Source organism: Chinchilla lanigera, unplaced genomic scaffold, assembly GCF_000276665.1.
Source record: "Chinchilla lanigera isolate Chin_1 unplaced genomic scaffold, ChiLan1.0 scaffold00092, whole genome shotgun sequence".
Lineage (NCBI taxonomy): Eukaryota > Metazoa > Chordata > Mammalia > Rodentia > Chinchillidae > Chinchilla > Chinchilla lanigera.
The window spans coordinates 8,026,442-8,038,549 of NW_004955493.1; the positions used below are offsets into that span (position 1 = coordinate 8,026,442).

Genomic DNA, 12,108 nt, shown 5'->3' on the forward strand with positions numbered 1-12,108 from the left:
TCAGACTGGCCTTGAGCTCACTTTGTAGCCCAGGCTGGTCTTGAACTCGCAAAGATCCTGCCTCAGCTTCCCGAGTGCTGGGATTACAGGTGTGCGTCACCACGCCTGGCGAGATTGGCCTTGAACTCAGGCTAGCCAGGAACTCCTTGATCCTGCCTCAGCCTCCTGAGTGCTACGTGTAGCACCATGCACTGCAAGATTCTTTTTTTTAGGCATTCCTGTTTTTTTGGTCTTTGGAGTGCACATTCTGAGCAGCACTGCCTCGGGCTTAACTGAAACTAAATCTATGTCATCTAGCGCTGTAGGTTTGGGCTAGTTACTGTATCTTGACTGTCGGGTGGTAGTACTTTTCTCCAGGAGTGGTCGGGAAAGTGAAACGTTAGGTCAATTTAGAGCAGTTTCTGGCAAATCGAGTTTGGAGATAATTGTAGGTGTCTGCCTAATGAAATCCTTAGTTTTTCCAGTTAAGTTTTGGTCTCTAGAAACTTGTAGTTCTTTGAGACAGGGTCCCGCTATGGAGATCAGGCTGTGTAGTGCAGGCAGTCCTGCCTCAGCCTCTCTGGGATTACAGGGGTGCGCTGCCACTCCCGGGTTACCCTTTTTATTTTTTGTTTCTAAATTTTTAAAAATTTTTTTGTCTTTTTGAGACAAAGTCTCACTGCGCAGTTCAGGCTGGCCTTGAGCTCACTTTGTAACCCAGGCTGGTCTCCAACTCAAAATGATCCTCTTGCCTCAGCCTCCCGAATACTGGGATTACAGTTGTTTGCCACCAAGCCCAACTCCGGTTACCCTTTTTAAAAAATTGTAATGAAATTACTAGTTTGTTCTTCTCAGCTAGTGTGTTAAGGGAGAATTGTGCTCTTTCTTAGAGAGTAATGACTATTTTGTTGATTATTTTCTTAGTCTGGAGGTTCCAGGATGTGAGGACTTCAGCACTGTTACACTGAAACTAATGTAATTATGTTTTTGTTTTGCAGACTATACCCAACAAGCAACCCAAAGGTGAGTGCTGTGTTTTGAGTTTCACAGTTTATGGAGGTAAAGGTAACATTAAGTATCCCCTCTTTTTTCCTAAGGTAACTTTTTCTAACAGGGTGTTTTTTCTTCTCTGTAGCTATGGGGCCTACCCCACCCAGCCTGGGCAGGGCTACTCCCAGCAGAGCAGTCAGCCCTATGGACAGCAGAGTTACAGTGGTTATGGCCAGTCAGACACTTCAGGCTATGGCCAGAGCAGCTACGGTTCTTCTTACGGACAGACACAGAACAGTGAGTCCCTTAGTGGGTTATTCCACCTCTTGGTCTTTGTAAATGTTGCATTTGTTAAACCTGAGCAGTGATGAAATGTTCCGACTCCCATATTTTTTCCCCCGAATCAGTTTATAATTTTTAAAACTTTCTTAGATTCTTAGTCCTTTCAAGAAAAAAATGCTTAATGATTGTGGCTGTTGCTTTTTATTGTTTGGGATTCTTTCTTAGCTGGTGTGTTGGACTTTTTCCTGTTTTCCTTATCACCAAGAAAGGATATATTTCCTATAGGGAAAACCAGTTTTAAGCTCATTATTACCACTTTGTTGTGTGGTACTGGGGATTGTGTGAGTACTAGGGCCTTCTGCATGCTAGGCAGGTACTGTATGCAGTACCACTGACTTTCGTATCCAGCCTATTATTATTTTGAGACAGACACAGATACAGGGCCTTGCAAAGTTACCCAGGCTGGCCTTGAGTTGAGACTCTCCTGCTTCAGCCTCTTTAGGTAGTGGCATGTGCCACGCCCTCTCTGGTTTTGGCCCTTTTTTTGTCATTTTGAAATGGTCTCGCTATGCAGTTCAGGCTGGCCTTGAACTCTCCAATCTTCCTGCCTAGCTCCCGAGTGCTGGGATTACAGGCCTATGCCACCATGCCTAGCTTTGGGCTGATTCTTAGGTGGAGGAAATGGTTTGCTTGAAGTTAGGCTATTATATATCATGTGGCTGAGTGTGGTAGTGCATGCCTCTAATCCCAGCGCTCAGGAGGCTGAGGCAGGAGGATCATTGCAAGTTTGAGACCAGCCTGGGCTACAAAGTGAACTCAAGGCCAGCCTGAACTGCATAGCGAGACCCTGTCTCAAAAAGGCAAAAAAACCCCACAAAATTTATTTGTCGTGTGATACACAAGGAAATAGAATTTACTGTAAGGTCTAGAAGTCTAAATAATGTGGGTTGTCTTGTGTATACTGTACACATGCCAGCACATTAAAATGTGCTTAATAAATTGAGATCTTTTGGGCTGTGATTAGTGGGCTCAGAGACTGACTTCTGAATAGGTGAAATGAAATTGCAATAATCCTCTTTATTTATTATTTATTTTAAAAATAAAAGAAGGAAAACATTAACAAACAGACATCTATTTACAAAATAGCATAAAAACAATACAAACAACACAGAGGTACAGACAAAGTGGTAGGAAATTAACAATGATTGTTGTATTACGTATTGCTGTTGTCCAAGTGGTCTCTCAGGAAAACAAATGAGACAGGCAATACTGATCAAACAAGTAATCATTCACTGTTAATTTCAGTAAAGCAATAGAAGACCGGTAGTACACCTATGTTAGCTCTCCTGTATATTTATATACATACATACATAATTTCCCCTTCTTTCCTGCTCTTTTCCCACACCCCAGTTGCCCTTTACTTTTGAGCATTTTCCTTTCATTTGAAATTGCAATAATCTTAAAGTTACTGTTTTGTTTTTTTTAAATAATCCTAAAGTTAGAACATTAAGAGTTTAAAAGAAGGGTAATGAAGTTGCAAGATTTGTTAGCAATGTGTAAAGCTTAGGTTTCAATTTTGGGTGAGGGGGCTGGTGATTTAGCACTGCCGTACAGTGCCTGCCTGGCAAGCGCAAGGTCATGAGTTTGATTCCCGGTACTGGAAAAACAAAACAAAAAAACAATCAATCAATTATGGGTGAGCATTAGGTAGTTACCTATGTTTTCTTTAGCTGTTTTTTTCCTTTCTTCATAGTGTTTTTGATTCCCATTTTCTTTTTTCTTTTCCGTTTTCTTTTCTTAATAGCAGGCTATGGCACTCAGTCAGCTCCCCAGGGTTATGGCTCCACTAGTGGCTATGGCAGTAGCCAGAGTTCCCAGTCATCGTATGGGCAGCAGTCCTCTTATCCTGGCTATGGTCAGCAGCCAGCTCCCAGCAGCACCTCGGGAAGGTAAGGTGTTGAGGGGGGAGGCCAGGAAGATGAGGGGTAAATTAATTGAGAGGTTGGTGTTGGTAAAGAGAGTAGGTAGAGTGAAGAAATGGGAGACTGTGGGCAAACATAGTAGGATTATGATTTTGGTTTTTTGTTTTTCTCCCTAGTTATGGTAGCAGTTCTCAAAGCAGCAGCTATGGGCAGCCCCAGAGTGGCAGCTATGGCCAACAGTCTGGCTATGGTGGACAGCAACAGAGCTACGGACAGCAGCAAAGCTCCTATAATCCCCCTCAGGGCTATGGACAGCAGAACCAGTACAACAGTAGCAGTGGAGGTGGTGGAGGGGGCGGTGGAGGTGAGAAGGCATCTTTGCTGTCTCCTACTTTTATATTCTTTTGTTAGGGTCTTATCCTAAAGGACTTGCTTCCTTGTTGCCCAGCCCTCTTCTTGTTCTATTACTTCTTTCTGGCACTGTTGATCCATCTCATACTGTATCATACCCTGTCCCCCTTTGGTGCTGGGATTAAACTTAGGGCCTTGTCCCTGCTAAAACACAGGCTCTGAAGCTAAACTACATCCCCACTTGCTGTTTCTAAAAGATCTTTTCTTCTTTGACAGGCAGTTATGGCCAAGATCAGTCCTCCATGAGTGGCGGCGGCGGCGGTGGCTATGGCAATCAGGACCAGAGTGGTGGTGGCGGTGGCGGCTACGGGGGAGGCCAGCAGGACCGTGGGGGCCGAGGCAGGGGTGGTGGCGGTGGTTACAACCGCAGCAGTGGTGGCTATGAACCCAGAGGTCGTGGAGGTGGCCGTGGAGGCAGAGGCGGCATGGGGTAGGTGTCTCATGAACCAGGGAGTATCTTTGGTGGGCAGTGTGGAGGGTTGCATGAATCTCCCCTGAAGCCAGTTGCATGGTCAGTATTCCTGTTTTCTGGGAATCTGTGAGGACTTTGATTTGGGGGCACTGACTTTCTTTGTATATCCCCATTTTATTTTTGTGAGAGCTTGGGAGCCTGAATTTCTGTCCACACATCTGAGTAGACATTTGAGTATTGATGCTTTTATTTCCAAAGAAAAATACGTAGCTTTGTATGGATTAGAGTTACTGATATCCTAGGCAAAAGAAAAAAAAAAAAAAGAAGTAAACACTTTCTTTTGCAAGGAAAACCAATGAGCCCACTCCTGGGAAAATAGTAGGGAAACTTGGTATGCGTTTTCCTATGTGTCCTCTAAGGGAGTTGGTAATGGTTAACCTGACTTTAGCTTCCAGGAATTGGCTACTTATTCTTCCCGTATTCTGTAGTCATTTGAATCTATGAGCTTGATTTGCACCAGTTTGACTGACTTGTGATTTTGTGTGTGACTTGTGGTTTATGGGGTCATTTGACTGAGGTGTGCAGACCTTTGGGGCAAAGTACTTCTGACAGTGGTATCCCCCTATTTGTTCCACTGTCCGCCTTCCCCTGGTTAGTTAAAAGCAGCTTGTCCAACTGGATCTTCTTTCCTTACCTTCTTACTGAAGTTGAAGTAAAGCCTTAGATTGATTTAAAAATTTGTTAAATCTGTTGGTAAATGTGAAGGACCCTACTCTGTCTCCCTTGAAAAGGGGAGGAATGTCAGTGTTACACAATTTTTTGGGAAAGAGTAGGTTTTAAAAACTAGTTTGTATATGGTAAGTATTCAGAGGTGGGCGGGGGCAATCTCAGTATGTACAGAAAATAAGGAAAGCTCTTAATGTGTGTGTTTAATGCAAAACTTTAAAAAGAAAAACAACTGTTATGTGACTGTTAACCTGCTCTGCATTTTATGTGCCACAGGTATGAAAGGTGACATTGCAAAATACTCCGCTCTTCTCACAGTGTAGAAGGGGTGACCCCGGGGGTGGGGTGTAATCAAAAACAGCTCAGTAGTTAGGATAGGGCTTAGCTAAGTTTGTCTTGCTTTAAGGGGAAATTGCCTTTGGTTTTGACTTTTTATGGAATAGGGTTGGGTCTGCTTGCTGCTTTCAAAGCAAAAACCACAAATACGTGTTCAGGGCTATCCCAGCCTGGTGTGAAAATGTCTTCTGGGTACATCGGGGGTAGGGTTTTTAAGCCAACCACTGGGTTGTCAACCACTCGCCACAAGAGGAAAAAAACATCTGCTACGTCGGAAGAACAGCCAAGGAAAATGGGTCATTTTTTTTCCAGAGGAAGTAGATATATAACCTTTTAAAGCAAAATTCTTAACCGTGTCTGAGAAACTGCACACATGTGTGTGACGTGCTCAAGGTCAGACAAGGGTTGGTCAGGAAGGGATGTATTTTAGTAGCCACTTGTATCTTTTTCCCAAAACACCTACCCATGTTTGGGGAATGTTAAAATCAAAAAAACACCCTTTTGTAGCCGTTGGAAGCTTCATGTCCTTTCTTCTAACTTGTCTTCTCCAGCGGAAGTGACCGAGGTGGCTTCAATAAATTTGGTGGTAAGTGAACAGAGTTTCCAAAATTCCCAACTCCCAGCAATGCTTTGTCTGATTGTTCATTTGCAGATGTCTTAGCGTGTTAAGTGTCACAGGTTTTGAAGTGTCCATAACCACCTCTGGAAAGGGGTGGGGGAGGATGCCACCTGCTGCCAGATGTGTGCTAACCTGGAGGCAGGCAGGTTAAGACTTGGGAGTCATCTGTACCAAATTGGTTTGACTTGTTGCATAGAGGCATCTAGTAGACCTCTTGACGGGTGTTGCCACACGTGGCACATAGTACCATCATGAGAAACTGGAGTGTGTGCTGGGACACGTACCAACTTGGCTTTTTAGGATCCTTTTGATCATTTATGTCCAAGGCTAGTGTGTGTATGTGTATTAACAATCTTCAAATGTTTGAATTCTGGGAGAAGGACATGAAATAATGCCTTATCCTGAGGATGGTGAAGTTGGTATATATTTTTATGTTAAGTACTGAGTGGCGTCAATGCAATTCTATTTCTGTTCTTAACTTGGGCAAATAGAAACTAGCTCTGGAAAGGAAGGTGTGGACTACTTCAAGAAAGGTTGAGAGCATGTGTGGCTCATGGGAAATAACCAGGTCTTAAACAGCACAAACTGAATTCATGGGAAATGGCAAATACGAGAAGTCTCCCAGTAAGCTGGAACTTTTCTGGTTTGGTTAACTAACAAAAGGTTTCTTGATTTGTTTCAACACTTAAAGCCAAAGGCTTGGGTTCATGATTTAGGTGTCATTGCGTATGAGTACAATCTTTATATATGACAAATTCAGATAAACACTGGTCAAAGATGGTCTCTGGAAAAAAAATAGAGGCTGCATTATGGAAATAAGATTTCTGGTCTGTTCCCTGGGACATGCTTTAAAATACAGTAGCTATCATACATGTTTTTTATTTTCATGTGGTTTTGGGGAAACTTAACATGGTCTTAAGAATGGTTTCTAAAGATAAAAATGACCCCACAAGGGACTTGTCTTTGGTGTTTTAAAGTTTGGAGAACTGGATGGATGCACATCACATTGCTGGTGGTGAGCCTGTCTCTCGGGTGAGAGAACAGGGCCAAGCTATGAGTTGGTTTGTTAACTTAAAAGGGTTCCCCTTCTGTCCCCGCACCCCCTCATCTGTGCTGAGGAAATGTCCCAGCCCAGGCTGGGGGAGGCAGCATTTTCTGAAGTGTTGGACTTGTCCCTGTGAGGATTCAAGTTACAGATCCTAAGAAAGGGGCCCGTGATTCCCCTGCCTGTCTGTGATTTTCTCTGGGCAGGCCAAGGACAGGGTTTGGAGTGAGGCTGTGAGCATTTACCTCATATTTTGCAAAACTGTGAGTTTAATGTATTTATACTTTGTCCTTTCCAGATGACTAACGGCTCTCCTTTTCCTTGTTTTTTTTCTTTCTCTTTTCTTTGTTTTTTTTTTTTTTTTTTTTTTTCTTTATTTTTGTTTTTATGTCACCTAAGGCCCTCGGGACCAAGGATCACGTCATGATTCTGGTGAGTAGGCTGATGGCATGAGAGTGACTAAAGTGGTGCTTTCACTGTGCCTAGATCTTTGAAACTGAAAGAGTAAGGTTACAAGAGGAAGGAGTCTGTGGTAGTGATAGCAGTTCATAGATGAGTACTGTGTACTTCATCAGAATTGCTTGGTAAGTGAGTTCCCTCCCTCAGCCTTCCTCAGCAGGTTCGTGGTCTAGGCTGAACCTGAGAGTGCGTTTTTGACAAGGACTAGGTGATGCTGATGCATCTGTGATTCACATTTCAGAACTGTTGGCTTCAAGTAGTTTTTGAAATGTGGGTCATGTCCAAATTAGTGAAAAAAATCAGTGTATGAAAGACTTCGTGAATCACAGATAAAAGAGAATGAATAGTCACTTTTGTATTCAAGTTAGTTTACTGCATTCTAACTTAAAATAGTTTCTTAAAGAATCTTCACTTGAAAGTTAGTGAACATTGGTGTGCTTTGTTGTGTGATCTTGGGTAATTAACTCCTGATCCCTGCTTTTTTAGTACTGGGGTTTAACATATTTCAGAAGGGTACTTGTAAAACTAAATGTAAAATTTATGAAGGTGGTTTATAGACATTAAGTAATAAAATAGAAGGGGTACAAATGAGTTTACTCTTGGTTGTCTAACTAAAATGCAGAATGGTATGGGACTGATACTGAGTCCTTTAGAGGTTTTTCTCTCAGTAGCTTAATAGTATTTCTTAACGTTTTATTATTGAGTCACTTGTTATGGCTTTTTTTTAATCTTTATTTTTCTTTGCTTTTGAAATCCTCATTTTTCCTGTGCTCAAGCAGAACAGGATAATTCAGACAACAACACCATCTTTGTGCAAGGCCTGGGTGAGAATGTTACAATTGAGTCTGTAGCTGATTACTTCAAGCAGATTGGCATTATTAAGGTACTTGTGCAGCAGAGTAGGTGCCTTTTATCAGTATTGCATTTGGGTTTCACACATTAAAAAAAAAGTCTTTATTTTTAAGTGTGCTGTAGTCTTCCAATTAGTTGTTCCTCCCCCCTTTAAAATTTTGAGACAGGATCCAGTTAAATTGCTCAGGCAGGACTTGAACTTGCCGTGCTCTTTTTTCTCATCCTCCCTTACTGCTGGGGTTACAGATGGGTACTTCCACACCGAGCCTAAAAATAGTCTTAATGGTCACCAGCAGTAAAAACAGCACTTCTACTTACCTGAGGTACTGGTGATAAAACCCAGGGGTGCTCTGCTGAGTTGTATACATCCACAGCCCTGTTTATTAATTCTAGCTGCTATCTTGCTAAGTTGCCTGGGCTGGCCTCAAGTTGCTGTCTTCTGGTATCAGCCTCTTTTTTTTTTTTTGGTACCGGGAATTGAACTCAGGACCTTGCGCTTGCCAGACAGGCACTTATGCCACTGAGGTATATCCCTGGCCCGGTGTCAGCCTCTTCAGTGGGATTATAGGAGTGTGCCACCATGCTTGGCTAAAACAAAAGGTTGTTGCTAGTTTATTTTATTGAGCTCTTTGTCATTCTCAAAGAGATCATACATGAAGTGTAGGGTCTCCCTATGCAGTTCAGGCTGGCCTTGAGCTCACTTTGTAGCCCAGGCTGGTCTTGAACTCCATAAGGATCCTCCTGCCTCAGGGACCCCCCACCCCAAGTGCTGGGATTACAGGCGTGTGCTACCACGCCCAGCTATCCTGGCTCAGATTTTTGTCATTCCTAAAAAACAGTGTAATGACTTACTCGTGTTTATATTGTAATTAAATGTTACTGAGTAAGCTAGAGATAATTTTGCGGGGGGAATGTTAGAGATGGAATCCTGAGCCTTGTGCATGTTAGGCAAAATGGTTTACCACTGAGCTCGTCCTCCAGGACTGAAAGTACATACAGGAGGATGTGTGTAAGCTGTATGCAAATACCGCTGTGTAACTTGAGGTACTTGAGCAGAGTGAGGGGTCCTGGAAACAGTCCCATCCTCTGAGGCTATCAAGGGGTGACTGCATTGTGTCTTCTAAAATTGATGATAATCTTATTTTGCTTTTTTTCAGACCAACAAGAAAACCGGACAACCCATGATTAATTTGTACACAGACAGGGAAACTGGCAAGCTGAAGGGAGAGGCAACAGTTTCATTTGATGACCCACCTTCTGCTAAAGCAGCTATTGACTGGTTTGATGGTGTGTATGAGGTAGTTGGTAGAGGTGAGGGTGTTGGGGGTGGATGTAAGGCTACATTTTGAGGGCCTTTTGAGTCTTGTAGCACTTACCTGTAATTTTGTTGTATTGTGTCATTTTTGCTGTTAGGATAGAAGCCTTTCAGGCAGGCAGTTTCCTCTTAGGTTGTACTGTTTTTTTTAATCTGTGGGTTTTGAATCAGAAGTGGCTGTTTTGTGGTTCTTGGGGATTGTATTGGGACCTTGCATGCTAACACTGAGCTGTATCCCCAGCCTGAAAGTCTCTTCCTACTTCTGTTCTTTAGGTAAAGAATTCTCCGGGAATCCTATTAAGGTCTCATTTGCTACCCGTCGAGCAGACTTCAATCGGGGTGGCGGCAATGGCCGGGGAGGCCGAGGGAGAGGAGGTAAGGGGCTACTACTTGCTGGTATAAAAAGGTGATGGGGACAGTGCACGGACCTAAGGGCCTTTGAGGAAAGGTTTGCATTAGTCAAACTCAGACCATATTTTGCCTACACTAGGACCCATGGGCCGTGGAGGCTATGGAGGTGGCGGCAGTGGTGGTGGTGGCCGGGGAGGATTCCCCAGTGGTGGTGGTGGCGGTGGAGGACAGCAGCGAGCTGGGGACTGGAAGTGTCCTAATCCGTGAGTAAAACCTCTTCTTAGTCATCTTACATGTGAGCCCATTGATGGTACAGTAGAATTGAGGTGTTTGCTAAATGAATGAATGTCAAGGCCGCATTGTGAGGGAAGGTGTAGCTGAGAGGTTGGATAGTAATCCTCCGTACCAGTGGGGGGTAACTCTTGTTCCAAGAGTCCCAGTGGGTGCCTGCAGCTGAGTAGTACCAGGTTCTGTGGTACTGAGACAGTGGATCTGATGCCTGAGTGCTAAAAGAGTAGTATAGTATATACAGTGCGTGTACTGGACAAAGGGATGGCTCGTGTTGTGTGCAGGATAGTGGAGACTCTTGAGATTCTGTCATGCTACAGCTACAGATTTAGGAATTGTTCTGGGAGTTTCCATTTTGAAACTAATTGACTAGTGGGAAACAAACCCCAGATAAGGGTGTAGTATTTCGGGAACAGGTAATGGAGTGGGTTTGATAGTTATAGTTGGGTCCCTGGCTGTATCCTTGAGAAAGCTTCCTTTGGAGTCTTACAATTCTGTGTTTTCCTTAGCACGTGTGAGAACATGAACTTTTCTTGGAGAAATGAATGCAACCAGTGTAAGGCCCCTAAACCAGATGGCCCAGGAGGTGGTCCAGGAGGCTCCCATATGGGTAAGAAAGAGCTGTTTTTAAGGAATTGGGACCAAATATCCCTTAAGATCTTTTGGTAGTTATTTTTTGTGCAGGGTGGAGACTAGAACCCATGGCTTTCCCATCAAGTGCTAGCCCTATTTTATCTTACTTTTTAATTCTTTTTTTTTTTTTTCTTTTTGGTACTGTGAATTGAACTCAGGACCTGCGCTTGCCAGGCAGGCGCTTGTGCCACTGAGCTATATCGCCAGCCCTATTATTTTTTAATTCTAATACTTCTCTAGTACTAGGGTTTGCATGCAGTGCCTTCACACTGAGCTACATCCTCAGTGATTTATTTTTGTACATCGAGACAGGGTCTTTTTAAGTTGCCCAGGGTAGGCTGGAACTTGGAATCTTCGTGCCTTAGTCTCCCAGAGGGCTGGGATTATAGGGCTGCACTACTACCACTTCAGGCTAATGCGTAGTGTTTGCGTAGGGAGGCTGTTGAGGTGGGAATATGGGGATCTGATAACGTATCTTTTGTCCTAGGGGGTAACTACGGAGATGATCGTCGCGGTGGCAGAGGCGGCTATGATCGGGGCGGCTACCGGGGCCGTGGAGGGGATCGTGGGGGCTTCCGAGGGGGCCGGGGTGGTGGGGACAGAGGCGGCTTTGGCCCTGGCAAGATGGATTCCAGGTAAGACTGTAAATCAAAAAGGAAGCAGTTAAACAGGACATGGGATAGCAAAGGTTTTGCTGAGAAAAGTTTCTTTGGCTGTATAGCGGGAAAGATTAGGAAGAGCTGAGATACAAATTTGGCTGTTACGGGAGGGGGGGGAAATAGGAACTAGTCTTAGATGTGCCCCTACTTAGACATTTGCTTGATTGTATAGGAGGAACAAGTGGGAAGGGTGTGGGGGGTGGAGAGGTTGGGAAATCACACTGATGGCCTTTTTTTCTCTTCTGCAGGGGTGAGCACAGACAGGATCGCAGGGAGAGGCCGTATTAGTCTGGTTCCGAGATTCTGGAACAACTTTTTCCCCCTGTACCCAGTGTTACCCTTGTTATTTTGTAACCTTCCAACTCCTGATCACCCGTGGATTTTTTTGTGTCGGACTCCGTAATTGTAACCATACCTCTGGTTCTCATTAAAAACCATCGTTTTAGTTAAATTTTATTCCTCTTCACTTTTCCTGGAGGATTGATGTCCAGGTCAAGAATGAGTTTTCCTTTTTGAGATTATTCTACATAACAGGAATTGGAATAATGTATTTCTACCCAGGAGGAACTGCAATAGTGTTTGATCTTTGATGCAGGGGAGGAAAGGACAGGAGCTATCTTTGAGAGTAGAGATTATTTAAATCATAGCGACGTATAAGTGGGATAAATGAAAAATGTGACGTGTTAACCTCACATTTGCCTATCTATGTAGGAGTTTTATCACATTGATTTACATGTTCTTAGCTTAGTATTTGTAGCAGTTTCATCCTTTTAAGAATTTATGGGTCTTTTGAAGCTCGAATTAAGGTTCTTTTTAGCTGGGGAGCATT

At 43.6% G+C, this 12,108-nt stretch overlaps 1 protein-coding gene across 2 annotated transcripts; it reads left to right on the top strand.

Annotated features, from left to right (window-relative positions):
* Window positions 1-977: 977 nt before the first annotated feature.
* LOC102003148 (RNA-binding protein FUS) lies at window positions 978-11,730 on the top strand (the record flags this gene model as incomplete). Of its 2 annotated transcripts, none has more annotated exon segments than XM_013504880.1 (14): window positions 978-1,002; window positions 1,115-1,266; window positions 3,056-3,200; window positions 3,350-3,537; window positions 3,801-4,014; window positions 5,610-5,644; window positions 7,122-7,154; window positions 7,961-8,064; window positions 9,191-9,320; window positions 9,622-9,723; window positions 9,839-9,962; window positions 10,497-10,597; window positions 11,108-11,255; window positions 11,528-11,730. In XM_013504880.1, coding segments are annotated over 14 exon segments (1,541 nt in total), but the record flags the coding sequence as incomplete, so codon positions are not given.
* Window positions 11,731-12,108: the final 378 nt, after the last annotated feature.